This window comes from Triplophysa dalaica, chromosome 4 (genome assembly GCF_015846415.1).
Source record: "Triplophysa dalaica isolate WHDGS20190420 chromosome 4, ASM1584641v1, whole genome shotgun sequence".
Classification (NCBI taxonomy): domain Eukaryota; kingdom Metazoa; phylum Chordata; class Actinopteri; order Cypriniformes; family Nemacheilidae; genus Triplophysa; species Triplophysa dalaica.
Genome location: NC_079545.1, coordinates 24936357 through 24951901, shown reverse-complemented (window position 1 = coordinate 24951901; position 15545 = coordinate 24936357). Strand labels below are relative to the sequence as shown.

Sequence of the window (15545 nt, the reverse complement as noted above, 5' to 3'; positions counted from 1 at the left end):
TGCATACCAATGGATTTAGTTTGTAATCGTTACGTGGATTTACGAGATACATTCATGTGTTTAGAGGAGGCGTGGCTTTGGACAGCGAATCGCATAGAGGAATTACAATTTCAGTGCTAGCAGGCTTAAGTTAGCACCTTTCCAAATAACCACTCCACCTTTAAGGCACGTAGGCTCATTACATCATTTTGTTGTGCTTTCTTTGAACTTTGTCACATTTTACATAAATGAAAAGCTAGTCAGCAAATTCCATAACATGAAAAAGCTTGCACAAGGGAAACGATTTGTGAAAGATAATCTGTTCCCCAGTTTATTTCTTCTATTGTTTGTATAAATTAAAGGGATTCCAAGAGAAAGACAAATTCAAAAATAATACAGCTCTATTTTGGTATCCTAGACAGTAATGAGATTACATATAGAGCAAATAAAGACGTTTTTCACACTAAACGTATTTACGCTGGGCTCACTGCTATCAAAAATTTCACAGATGTCAATATAAACCCATGTTCCATTACATCTATCCACAACCACCTTATTTGAGCTATTCTATTCACAACATTGTCATTTGTGTATGTATTCTATACAACTGCTTTTTCTTCAGGAAAAATAATATTGAAACAATGTTGAAACCAAACATGATGTAATACAAAGTCGCACCCTGAGCTATTACAAAAGCAACATCTGAGCGATAACAAATTTGTCTGGAAAAGATTTTACGACGATACCTGACATTCAATAACTTTTCAAAATGCCAAGTATCAGCATACATACCACACACTGGCTTTACACATTGCAAGCATGATACAAACTTGACATAAACACGCAGTGCAAAGTAGAGACACTGTTCATTAAACTTGAGCATTTTCTAATGCGACACAGAGCATCATATCACTTATATAAGCTTGCGGTACCTTGTCAACTGATTATTATTGTCTGGTAGCGTGACTAAATATTGTCCATGTGTCTGTGTGGGGAAGTCATGGCTTTGAAGATTAATGAGTATTGTTGAGGACACTTAAAACTCGCTATGCTTACATATGCATGAGATGCTGATGACCGGTGTCACCACGGCAGCTACCGTTGCCACGGTAGCAAATGAAAACCTGAGGGCTTTTTACCTCTGTGCAGCTCCTCCCTCTTCCACGTGGGCCACGATGATTCCGTGAGGAGAGCGTTTAGACCCGCGACCACCAGTGATCTGTATACCCAGTCCGTCCTGACCCTTCACCATGTGCATCTTCCAGATCCGACTGCCCTCACGGGGCTGTGGGACAGAAAAGGGGAACATCTGTCTCTAATTCTGCGACAATCAGGAATGTGATTGCATGATGCAATAATATAATGCAAAAATAATATAATAATTGTATTTTTTAAAAGAAAAAATATATAAATAATAAAAAAATATAATAATAAACAATAAGTCTAAATGCTAAATTTATGATTGGCTCATCTATAGCATATACTGTATGTAGCTTAAATGGTTTAAACTTGTATTTATTTATTTTAAGCTTGTTCAATATGTGGGAAACTTTTTTTTGTCATAGAGACAGGTGTGATTTCTCAAGACATCTTTTTTTTATATTGCCGAACACTTTCTAATCCCTCAGCACTTTTTAATGTTCCTTTCGTACAACAAACATTAACATCAGTTTCAAAAGGTTAAACATGCTTTTCAAAGTTGGGCAGGATTAAGAAGCAAAGTCCCTAAAGATCTTCTCTCATAAAATGGGCATCACATGCCCAGACTGAAGAAAGGGGTCATTTTGTAAATTTGTGATCCACTTGACATTATGACACATAAACCATTCCCTTCCCTGTAAGCACCCGGATGACAGCCAAACTGACGTCAAGTCTGGACCTGATTAGTCTGAGGTCTAATTCTTAGTGTAAAATCTGGCACAATTAAAGCAACCAGGTGTTTGTCTACCTATATTATTTTGGTTGGCATAATTAAAACAACATGTTCTTGTCAAAAACATACACGGTGTACTTCATAACCTCACGTAAAACCTAGATGTTTTACTGCAGAAATTAAATCTCTGACACATTCAGCCCAATTAACAGGACTTTTTAGGTTCTACTCAAGAACATTGGACAAAGTTTTTAAAGGGATAGTTCACCCAAAAATTAAAATTATGTCATCACTTACTCTCCCTCGAGTTGTTCTAAACCTGTAAACAGTTCCTTATTCTGTTGAAAAAGAAAGATATTTAGAAGAATGTGAGCCCTTTTCATATCTGGGTCATGGTTCTGGTAGTCAATGATGTCCCAGAACTGAAAATTGCAAACATCCTTCCAAATATCTTTCTCTGTGTTCATCAAAACTAAGAAATGTACACAACTCGAGGGTGAGTAAATGATGACAGAATTTTCATTTTTAGGTGAACTATCCCTTTATACATGTGTAAATACACGTGGCCATTCTTACCTCCCCCCTCATCCGCTGATGTGCTGATCTGGCTTAAGGACATGAAAAGCATTGAGAAGGATATATAACCTTCTGTTCCTATGCTAATACACTCACTTCAAAAGTGTTAATGTAGAACACAGTACACAATGCTTTAATGTTTTATTTTTAACTGCTTTCATTGGACCCTGATCGGATCAGTTCATGGACAGCCTCATTAAGTTAACAAAACTACTTAATGTGTTTCTGCTGATGCCGTTAAAGACCCCAATTCCAAACATCTGAATTAGCCAATTCTGCATTTCTTCCACTTTTACTCAACTCAATTTTATTTGAAGAATGTAGACTTTGGAAGGACATCACAGTTTGCAGTAAATGCATGAATTAATTTCAGACACTGAGCTATTTATAGCTATTGTGTCTAGTATCAAAGTGTTTCTAATAATAATACAAAAACAGAGGCTCATGCGTTGTTCAACACTATTTCCAAGACACAAAATTAGGTCTATATTTTTAAACAATCGTCCAAATGCTACAAATCCAAAACTTTTCTCTTCACCCCGTTGATTTAACCTTACATACCATAATATTTACTTTTTATTGACAATTCTGTAAGAAACGCTCTTTGCTACTTTTTGGTTAGAGCTACCAATACGGTAACGATTAAAAAAATATTTTAATCTACTAATATTTATTAATATTAAATTTTTTAATAGTCTGACTTAATTCCCAGTCCCACCAATGGCTTGAAAAAGCTGTTAAGTGTGGATTTGACTAGTTAAACAGTGGGAGATGCTGAAACGCAAACTTACTGAATGATCAAACTCAGAATGATTTCCAATGTAGATAAAATAGAATTCGGTGAACACAAATAAACAAAGGCATTGCATTCACAAAGCAAAGGATTTTAAAGGTCCAATGTGTACATTTTTGCAGGACATTTTGACAGAAATGCAATATAATAGGGATATAACGACTCACTCAGCTCAGATGCAATTCACGATTCTCATCTCACGATGCGATTTAATCATGATTTTTTTACATATCGAGTTGAGGAAAATAAAAACAACTGCCCTTTTATTTTTTTCTAATGCTGCACAATTCTTTGTAAAATAAAATATATTTTATGTCAAATAACAAAACTAATTTGCAGTTTTAAAACAAATTTGAAATCAAATAAAAAATGAATAATAAAAAAGTCTCTTTAATATAAACAAACTAAGACTTTGTGTGTGCTTTTCCTAACTTCAACTTTTTTAAAGAAATATCAGCATATCCACGTTCACCAAGTTTGCAGAAAAACAGTGTCCTTCGGCAAAGGACTTAGCCCCGTATCTGCCACCTTAGTGCTTTGAAAGGGAGGGGTGAAGTGAGCCGTTGGTTGCAATTCTTACACTGGACCTTTAAGAGAACTCTTGGGATCCTATACAAGACAAACTTGGCAGGTTAGCCTGGTTAGATTAACGGCTTAGCTAACATGAGCTTTATATGTGTTAGCTTATTATTTGTTGTTGAACTACAGTTCGACTTTTCATTTACTTTGGTGTCGCTAGGGTCACACAAAAGAAACACTTCACCTGTAACATTCAGTTTACTTCCTCCCAGCATGGCAGTTAGGTTAGCACATACCTCTGGACTGTAAACATGCTGTCACTTGTTCATCTTCCCTTAGAAATGTGTCAAGGAGAGGGGCATGTTTTCAAGGAAAGCCTGACGGCAGAGTGAATCACTGACACGGATCACTCGCTTAGACGGTCTGCCACTTATTCTCACGCTTATTCTCTTCCCTGTCAAAATAAGCATGCATATCCTCCCACCTGTCTGTTCCTACACAACGCAGATGCATTAACACATTAATGCTTCTACTGGGAATATGCGCATGGTGTTCTCACTGTACTGAATATAAAGGAAAATGACCGGTTTTACATTTTAGGAATGTGCATCTGAGAAGGAACAGTTGTAGATCCTTTTCTGTGGTTTGTTTTCTCATGCTCATACGTTGGTTTAGGCTAGTAGTACAAATAAGATTCGGCATGAATTATTTCTTCATTTGGATTTACGTTTGATGAGGTACAGTACAGCTTTTACGAGCCACAACGATGGGATGAACATTTGTGGTTCAGAACGTTTTTGGCTCCAAGGTAACATGAGTTATTTGAGTGACTCTGGAGGTATTGTCATTTTAAAACGATTTCCCACAAAAATGTAAAACTCATCAGTTGTAACCACGTAACAAATGGACTACAGAGTTCTGACTTTAAATGTCTAATGTGACATTTTTTTAAAGAATCTATCGATAGAAATACAATATACAGTAATATACATAACTATGTCTTCAGAGGTGTATAAAGACCTAAGATAATGAAGCGTTATGTTTTTATTACCTAAGAATGAGCTATTTCTATCGACATACACCGTGCCCTTGCATGGAATTCACCATGTTGTTTCTACAATAGCCCTAAACAGACAAACTGCTCCAAATAGTGTGTTTCGTATTACATTTCATCCTTTGGCAAAGACGTGAAAACGTCACAACATCTTAGCCCTGTTTCAGCCACCATAGTGCTTCGAAAGGGATGGTTGGAGTGAGCCATTGGTTGCAATTCATTATTCATTCAAAGCTAAAATACATAATATACATAGTACGGAAATAAAAGACATTCAAAAGCTTTTGCATGCATCTGCTAAATCTGAGAGAAAGCATCTACTTATGTTGCTTTAAAAAGAAAGTAAAGGAAATATGAAATTAAGCATGTGGATTCAGTTTGTTGTCCTCTTATGTGGCTTTCTGAAAATGCCATATCTTGTGACTTTAAAATCCCATGTGACGTTTAAAATCCGACTAGTACAGTTTTTTCAAGGATGACCCCTTGAAGATTTCTTACAACCACGGATACATGGTCATATCTGGAAGAACCCTTATGGTTATTTTGAGTGAGCCGCTCGGCCCAATGTCACATGGATTACACGCTCTAAGGATCACCAGAGGTCGCAAAGAAGGATAAAATGAGAAACATCTGCAGTCTAGCCACACTGTGGGGTCCAAACTACTTATTATAAGATGAGCATCAACCAACTACTCATCCTAGTCCAAAGAAAAGCCAATGGCAAAGTGCGTACATCTTCAATTTGTGCACTTAAAGGGCGGTTCCCAAAGACTTCAAAGTGCTTGTTTGCTTTTCCTCATTTGGAGCAATGCAATGGCAAGGTCATGGGTTCATTTCCAAATAAAAAACACAAATAAGAGCGTAAACACAAATCTAACACATGTTCTAAAGCCTTAATGCTTATAAAAAAACATGCTTTTTTTGGTTCACTTATTTCCTACCTGACAGGAAGGTTCACTGCTTATTGAATCGTTCTTGTAGCTTTCAGAGAGGCGTGAGGCATGTGATCGACTGGGTAGGGTAGCTGTGCTCCCCACCCTCATGTGATTGGGTATCACCTCTGAAGGAATGATGAATGGACTATCATCGGTTGGTGTGTCCAGAGGTGTGCTTGTCTCAGGCGATGTCACCTCGGCCTCCATAGAGCTATAGCCATTCTCATGCTCACAGTCCTGGCAATCTTTACCGTCGCTGCTGTCGCGAGTGAACGAGGAGCGGGAAATGACGCCAAATTTGCGAGTCCGTTTGCCGTTTTGTGTGGGGCTACCTGTAGTCTCAGAAGAGACGCTACTTCGGTGCTCGGTGGACCCGTCCACACAGTTTCCCCCGCTGTTGCCATTGCAAGGAGGAAGAGGAGCTTTGCGTTTGATTCTTCGCAACATGATCAAGTAGATGCAGCCTCCATTCCAGCACTGGTCCGCCAAATAACTGTAGAAAAATATTAAAAAAAGATTAGTAAACTGAAAATCTGGTAATCCACAGTTGAGTTAAACTCAATTTTAACTAGTAGATTTGTTAGTTAAATATTCACATTTAACAAAATACTTCCAACCAATCACCATTTAGAGACAGACAATAAAAACAAAATAGTGTAGAATTAGGTCATCCCAATTGTTTTCATGAACAAAAAAAAAAACTACCAACGTCCCCATATCAGATGAAAGCAAAACCAACGAGTAAAAAGTCAAACTAAACGCTGCAATATAGATGTTACATTGTCCTGTCCGATCCCAAGTCCAACTCTAGTATCTGTTATAAAAAAATGTGCAGAACATATTTAAGGCCATATTTCATGTCTAGACAAGAGCAATGAAACAACTGATATGGCACCTGAGGGGTATGTGTTGAAAAACTTCCCTCGTGACTACCTGTGCAACCTAGATTTTCCGACTTCAAGCCAGAGGAACACACATTTATCATGTAATTATCCTAATAAACTTAATTCTGAATACAACTAAAAATCTCCAACCAACTGGTTGGACGTGCATTCTGTCAGTATATAATAACAAGCTAGAATGATCCCAGTCCCAAGTTATTCATTGTTTTGCACTGCTTAGTTTGGTTTCGGTTTCATCACATATAAGGCGACCTCATAAAAGCACAAAGCATGAAGGATTTACACACCATGAATACAGCTTTTTAACGCTCAGTCACATCCTGGTATCCTGTCACCAAATACGCTAAAAAACATGTTGCCAAACCGTCATAGATACATTTAGTCCCAAAATACATAGAGTCAAGAGAGTGCACACACCTTGAGTTTAACCAATGACAGAGAGCTCAGTAAGTGATCAGGTCAAATAAATGTCCTTATGGTCAGTGTTCTAGCAACACATTATCCAGTATCTGCACACAGGGTCATATTAGTTGCATCTGAGTGGTACTTTTCATTAGTTTTCCAAGCTGACAGCTGCACAAAAGGCTTTAGGGGACTGAACTTTCTGTCACAATGTCCTGACTAGCCATACTGACACTGCCACAAAAACAAAGCATTTGCTTACATCACCTAAACAGTAAGACAATGAATGATACAAACAAAACAACCGAAAGAGAGATTTATATGTTAATCCTTTCACAAGAGGAAATACTCACAATCAATACCAAGAAACTGATGTAATATATTTTTACAATAAATGGCAAAATCCAGTGTTATGGATGTGACATTTTGAGTCAAAACTTGAAATATAAATTCTCAGAGAATGTATTAATTACCAATATATTGAATCATGTGTTTACATTTTACTAAACCCTAAAGTCCAGACATTATAAAATATCAGTCTATGCACAAGTTTTCTGTTTTAAAAGAGAGAAATATCCAAGGGTTATGGATGTTGCAAAAAAGGAATGAAGGTTTTGAGAGACATCAGCTTACTTTGTAGGATTTCTTTGAATTAAAATGTGCAAACCAGATATAATAATTCCCAACAAATTTAGAACAAATGGCTCTTTAGACCACAAAATAATACAATATGCCTGTTTATGAGGAATATTGTCCATTACAGATGTGACAATTTACTTACCTGACTATGGATGACTATGCTTTCAAAACACTTCTACATCTGAGCTATTAGAACAGTAAAACATTTGGTAAAAACTTAAGGTTGACATGTCCATGGAATTGCCCAAATGCTTTTTGTCTGTCTTGAATGCTCAAAAAAGAATCGTGAGAGTCTCTATTGACTTGGCAAGTGATTTTTTTCCACATTTGCTTAACCACAAAAATGTTTTAATCCCATAAAAGTTTTTGAGAAAGAAAATAAATATGTCAACATAAAATATAATATTTCTTCTACAATTTAACCACAATTTAGCTTTTTGCAATTGAATGATTCTGTGTTGTAACAAGTAAATTTGTATAAGTACAAAGGTTCCACGTGGATTTTGATTATTATCAAATTACCTGCATTTTAATTATACAAGAATTAGAAAAATGCTCTAAAGATGTCACACACTGCAGGGTTGTAGTATTACTTGAGATTTCATGTGATCTGCCACTATATGCCTCCTAAAGAGGATTTATTTTTTGTGTCATGCCTAACTTAATGTGTTAGTTTCAGCTCAAATCATCTTTTAAAATGGCCATCTTAAGTTAAGAGCACTCGGGCCAGCTGTTAATGACAGAGCACTGACAACTGATCCTGCTGTTTAAGATGATTACAGAGAGCTGAAATCTCAACATACAAACCAGAAATGTATCATTAGGAATTGGTCTTAAAACACACCAAAACAACTGTAAGGAATCAAGCAAAAAGTCAGACTTTAATATAAATAGGCCTAATTATTTCTGCATGATTGCTGCAGGTATCTCTGGAGATCAGAATCACAGAGACGGTTGTTTGCCTTTTCAATCAGGTGTGCTAATGTAGTCACACTCGATATCCTGGAAAGAAAGCGTTCAAAGACTAAAAATACTGACAAGTAGAAATACAACAAAGTGAGCAATGTTCAGGAAAGTCGATGAAGAAGAATTCCCTGAAGAGGAAGCGGGCAGAGTTTGACAGTGGGTTTGGTTGGAAGGTTTATATATTTTCCTGTACGAGAGTCACTTCTGTGCAAGATGCTTTAAAGCTTCAGTTTGTTTTGATTTTGTTTAATGTGAGAAACAGCGTTTGGGACTTTGGGTCCATTTTGTGTAATTTCCCATTACCTCTGTCATCAAGCAGACAATGAAAATCTGAACCGTTTTGTCATAATCTCTTTTCTTTTGCTTTTCTGTCTGATATGAACAAAGTTCTCAACATTGTGGGACTCAAGACGTAAAATATCACAACACAACTCTACCGAATCACTTCAAACATCTTGGCACAAAAACTGCCGCACACAAAATCCAAATGTGTTGTGCTTCTGGTGACAGCTTCAGTCTCAATGGCTTAATGGAAACACAACACCGCATTCCAGATCATACAGTTGTAGAAGACATCTCGTCTTATTGGAATGCTGGAACGATATCTACTTTGTAGTTCATAAACCATGACTGCCACAATGCATGTATGTCTCTTCAGATGACAAATAATATATTTGGATTGCTGAAGGACATAAAGTACATGTCTTAACACCTCAAACTTGCTTTCCTGATTCTTCATTCTGCCAAAAGCTGGCAGCGTTTTAATGTTTTTTTTCTAGAATATTTAAAGGAAAAGTTCCCTTAAAAAATATGTACTCACTGAAAGATTGAACAGATTGAAGTTACTTAAAATAAGCCATATTTATAAGCGTAAACAGGATTTTCAGTAAACATTGACAGATATTTTGGTTTGTTCAATGCACTGAGCTATACCTGAATAAAGCTTATACGAGATCTGCTGAAAAATAGAATAGCCTACAAGTTGTATGTATCAATTATATTATACATTTAAAGGGCTATATACAGTATCTTACTGTCATTGTGGAGCCTGACAGCATTTCTTAGAAAATAGAAAAATTCCCAACATGTTGGAACAGCGTGTGTGATGATGACAGTTGTAATTTTTGGGTAAACTGTGTCTTTAATAAGAAGGAAAAGGCGTATCTTAAGTCTGTGGTGAATCCCTCTGCTGTTATATATGTGATTTTTATATGTGATGTCATCATGTTAGTTCCGTCCATGACATTATTTAAACATGCTTAGCCATTCAACTCATGCTTTGCCAACCCACAAATGTTGGGAGTTCGAGCAGAAAGAAACATAAAAATTACTTTACCACACAATAAACACTGTAATAGTCTCATATCATTAGAAGCCTAATAATGTCTTTTATCCAGCTCACATCAAACATTCAGCATTCTGACAAGCAGAACCACTAACCAACTGCTTATAAAAATGAAAGAAATAAAAAGTATATTAATGGATGTTAAAGACACCGGCCCTGTACTGGGGTACCTCCACATCACTTCTCATAAAAGACTCATAAAGAATCATATCTCTGCTCAAACCTGACATTCTAAAGACTTGTCATGCAAATCAACATCTGATAAAGACCAAACCAGAAGAAAAACAAGCCATGATCTCAGCTCTGGCACGCTGACAAGGAATTTAAGCTGCAGTAAAAGCTAATGGATCTCATAGAAACCCAGCAACAAGCTCTGCCTTCATTGCCTCTCACAGACCAAACCACAGCTGCAGTAGGGAAATCCACCTCTACGAGCCAAGCTCCTGCACAATTTAAAAAGGATGGTGACCAACGTGGACCGACTGAAACAGACCCTAGTCCTCAAAGCCGTGCTTCTGTGAGCGACACAGTGATTTGCCGTCTGAAAGTGGAAGACGCCCAAGACCTTTCTTTGATACAATGTGGGTTAAATAATTCAGAACTATGTCTCCCAACAAATCTGTACTTTGTTTGCTTTTCTGTTCAAAGTGGCGCCAATGCATGCATTGGATTGAAGGCTTAGACATCAGGTTGGGCAGACGTTCATTCATATCCACTGCTGACTGAAAAATAAATCCCATGGTTGTGAGCCAATCTATTGCAGATGTAAAAAAGTGTGCACCTGGATATCACATGTTGCAAAAAATACCAACAAGAACAGACTACCAAAGCGAAAAATCTTCAATTCAATTCACTTTATTTATATAATACATATTATAGAAAGAGTAAGACCATTCTACTAAACAACGTTAAGGGAGTTTACAGAATCTTATGCTAAACTAATATCAATAGTCCCCCGGTGAGCAAGCCAGCATGGCCAAGTGGCGAGGAACCCATTCTCCAATGATGAGTATATGTAGAAAAAACCTTGGGAGAAACCAGGCTCAGCCGGAAGGACCAGGTCTCCTCTGAGATTTTACAATAGAGATTTATTTAATTACATTTGTTTGAAGATGTTTAAGTCAAATTTTGTTGAGACTGCTTTTGTAACCAATATCAAACAACAGAGAAATGTTTTAGGCAGGGATAGTAAAAATAATAGATGCAAAATATAACTGAGTGCAGCTACAACCTCAGACTGCCGTCATGGAAAAAAATCTAAATCAATTAAAAAATCTTGAATTGCAATTCTTCCATTTTCCACCATACTCACATAACCATAATGCTATTTTGTCACATTGCATTCCTCTTGTGCCCCCTGTAATCCAGAAGACCCTGATCATGGTCTTTAGCAGAGCATTGAGGTTAAAATCCGCTGGTCCAATGAATCACTGACAGGATATTTTTTCCTTTAAGCAGATGCACTCCAGAGTTAGTGGCAAGCAAAGTGAATTCCATTAGTCTGCTGGAGAGGAAAAGACATTGAAAATCTTTCTACCACTTCTGGCAACTATGGTTTATGATGATATCTGATCATTTTGCGTTTTTGTTTGATTCTTCCTATTTTTGTTGAAATAAACTAATGACCACATAACATGAAAGGAGGACTGAACTCTAGAAGCAAGTATAGGTAGTCACCTGATATCAAGGATTGTAGTGCAGTTAAATTAAAGCATTATTGTATAAGTGCTTTAACTTAGATGCTGTAAGCATTCCACTTAAAAATTACATATTCATTTGGTAGATATTTTATCCTAAGTGAGCAATGAATGCAGTACAACAAAGTAATTTGTCCAAAGTGGGAAGTAACTTTCGCGGCGCTGTAACATTAAGTAGAGGCAAGTAATCACAGAGGATCTGTGCATTTTTACATGTCTTAAAAATAACAAGGGCCTCACAATGGTTGTTTGTGTAGAGTTGGAAAGATCAATCCTCCAAAGGGAACTATGGAAGTGATTTGTGGCTTTGGGTCGGTACCACAAAATAGCACTAACTCACCTACCACAAGCTTTTGGAGGGAAAGTGATATCGCGTAATACTGTATGGATAAAAGTGGCTGGCCAAACATAAAACCTTAAGATACCCAAGTGACTATTTGATGTGACTTGGTCACTGCTTATCTCCTAGACAGAAATATAAATCAAACAAATGCTTTTCAGTTTGATGTTAAAGGTGCCTGTGGAGGCGGTGTTCAACCTATCAATGTCGTCACAGATCGGTTCATTCCAGAACCTGGTGTTCGCTGGGACTGGTGTCAATAACAGATGTTATCTCAGTAACAAGGGCGTTTTCAGTTCTAACACTTACATGACGTTCGCGTGAATACGATTCCCTCTTATATAACAAAAGCTTGGGTTAAAATTGTGATTTTAATTCATGCCTCCTTCAATATGTGGAAAACTCCAGACAGATCCGGCAGGAGAATGGTTAGTCATTATTTTGAGGCAACATGCCTTTAGAGCCAGATCCTAATCCTTTGTATCCCTTCTTTACAGGTGTTTTGGTATCGCAAATGCTAGATTTGACATAAATGGGAATGAATTCTGATTCAGATTATTCGTTATCAAAGATTTTTAATGGAAAGAATGGGTAAGAGGTCAAGCAAAAACCAAGCTGGGATCTACGTTTTGTAATGCTTCCCATGCTTTCCAAGACTTTCCAAGGACCACAGCTCAGTGTACAAGCAAGCGCATGCCAGAAACCATTTCAAAATAAGAAATATCTGATACACAAGCCTCAGCATATAAACAAGACAAACAAATGGACTACTCCTTTAACAAATATCCTCACTACTATGCTATAAGAAAAGTTCATTTATGAAATTTCTTTAAAAAAATTAATTGTTGTTTGGTTAACCAAAAGAGAACAGCGTGCAAACGGGTACTCACATTTATATCAAGCTTCCAGAAAAACATGATTAAGATTAGCAAAAATTAGCATTACAATGACTGAAACAGAAATTACAATAAGATAATAATACTGAAAAATAATTTGATTAAGGAAAGGCAAATCTCTCAGGTTTATTTAGATTAAATTCGTACATGTGTGGAAACATAATATAATTAGATTTAGTTTCATTTAATCATATAATGGCTCCCGGCTATTCAGACACGTCACACTTAAAAATGGAATATTGTTGCATTCGATATTTGAGATTCGATCACTATAAACTAAGTGGCCATTAGGGATGTGCGTTACGATCAATTTGAGAGTATTTTAAACTAAGGTTTTATAACCGTGTAGTGAAACTAAGAATGGCCCAGAAGGCGGTCCAAAAACATTGAGTCGGGCCTATGCATTTTAAAGACTATAGAATGTAGGCTTTTAATCAAACTGTTCATTTCCAATATTTAATGATCTAAAACAGGCATATGTGTTCCACTTTCCTTACGTTATGATCATTAATATTTCTGCATTTGCTGATAGGCCAACCCTGACTGGATCGTTTAAGCGGCTGCAAGAAGTGACGCGATGAGCATTTGTTTGCTTTGGCTTGTCTCTGCTTGGGCTTAAAATCTCCCTCTTTCGGACTCTAAAAGTTCAATTAAATTTTAGTTATCAAATTAAATAAAATGTAAGTAAAAGTGTGTCTATTACGCTGAAATCATGAAACTTAAAATATTTAACAACAATTAATTAGAAAGCTAAAGTACTAATGTTTCATTATTTGTTTATTTAAATGCTGTTGAATGAAAAACATTGCTTTTTTAATTATGTCGCAAGTAAGGTAAAAATGTTCAGCTTTCTTGTAGCTCAGTGGTTAGAGCATGGCGTTAACAACGCCAAGTCGGTTCGATCCCAGGTATTACATACATAATTAGAAACAAATGTATAGCATAATGCAATGTAAGTTGTTTTGGATAAAAGCGTCTGCCAAATGCGTTAATGTAATGTACAAGTTATAAGTAGGGTGGCCTATCAGCCTATCATTAAAGGGTAGCCAATAATAAGGGTAGCCTATCAACAAACAAGATAGCCTACATTATATCATGTTTTAGTTATTTATTAAAAAGTACAGAACAAGCTACAGAAAGCATTGAAAGAGCGATTGAAAAGCCGCTAATAAAGCCTGGTGCCCATATTAGCTAATTTATAGAACATGCATAGGCTAAACATTCGAGTCTGCATGTGATAATGATGTTAATATTATTTTACACATATAACAGTGATAAACATTATAATCAAAGTTCAAATTTTCAAATGCAAAATTTCAAAAGCCTTTTAAATATTAAAATATTGATATATATTCTTAAGTTGTTGTTAATTTAACTGTATATATAGCTTTGGATCAACATGTTAGTTTTATGCCTGCATTCCGCGCCTTCGTCTGCTTTTTACACATCGCGGCAATAAGAACCCAATACAGTATAGTTACGCATGGCTCCAGAGAAATTATTATTATGCCACTTTCATATGACAGTTTGCGTGGAATCTACCCCTTTTCCTCCTTCAAAACTACCCCACAATTTGTCTTTCAAGTGGTCATTTCTGAGGATGCTGCAATGGGCACGAAGGAAACGGATGCTAGATCTGACCTAAAATTAAAACATGTCGTTCACGATACACTTCTTTAAAAAATTTAATTATTTCTTTTTTCAGACATATTGCTTTATTATGTTATTTAAAATGTTTTTTAAAGTTGTTTGAATAATAAAATTTTGTGTAATTTTTTCATGTTGACATGTCGATTAGTCTCGCACATCCCTAGTGGCCGAAAATTTTGAATCAGTTTATTTGCAAATTTGTAGACACACACAAAACGAATTTGTTGTGGTGTCACAAACTCTCCTACTTACAGTACATAAACACAAGAAGTAGGAAAATAGATAACTATTTAGATAAAACCGATATATTTAAATAAAGGTGTAAATGGGAGAGTAATTTACAGATGCATAGTAAGCACTATACATTACAATGCTTATTGCATAGATGTTGAGTGCACATTTGGTTTAAATAAATGTAAACCAATTGACATTCATAAGTCTAGAACTAACTTTGCTTTTTCGTGCCATTTATTGCAGTTTCTTTCACACCAGCAGGTCTCAATGTCATTTCCATGAAACATAATCCATTTCATATAATTTGAAACCTAGAACATTTGAGAAATGTTCTGCATTCTTAAAACGTGTTATTGCACTTTTACGTAATCTGAATTTCGAATGTGTTCTGCTGGTTCAACAAAATATCCCACAAACATTAAACTTAATAACTGAATTCATGTTATTCACCAACAAAACCTGAATAAACATGTCTGGTCACGCAGTACATTTACATTTAGGCATTTGGCAGACGCTTTTATTCCAAAGCGACTTACATTGCTTTACCCTATACATTTTACATAGGTATTTGCAATCCCCTGGGATCGAACCCACATCCTTGCGTTGTTAACGCAATGCTCTTACCACTGAGCTACAGTAAACATTGTAATCCGCTTCTACTCAAACAGACATGATCCAATGTCCTCTTTGGTAGTAATAAATAAACCAATCATATTCATTGCGTGGAAAAACCAAGTGTATAAAT

General features: G+C 36.3%; 1 protein-coding gene across 1 annotated transcript in view; it reads right to left on the bottom strand.

Moving 5' to 3' along the window:
* Nucleotides 1–15545, bottom strand: part of pdzd2 (PDZ domain containing 2) — a 73159-nt gene that overhangs the window by 35555 nt on the left and 22059 nt on the right. Inside the window, 2 exon segments of the mRNA XM_056745821.1 lie at nucleotides 1119–1264; nucleotides 5736–6222. Coding sequence (XP_056601799.1) covers nucleotides 1119–1264; nucleotides 5736–6222 — 633 coding nt within the window.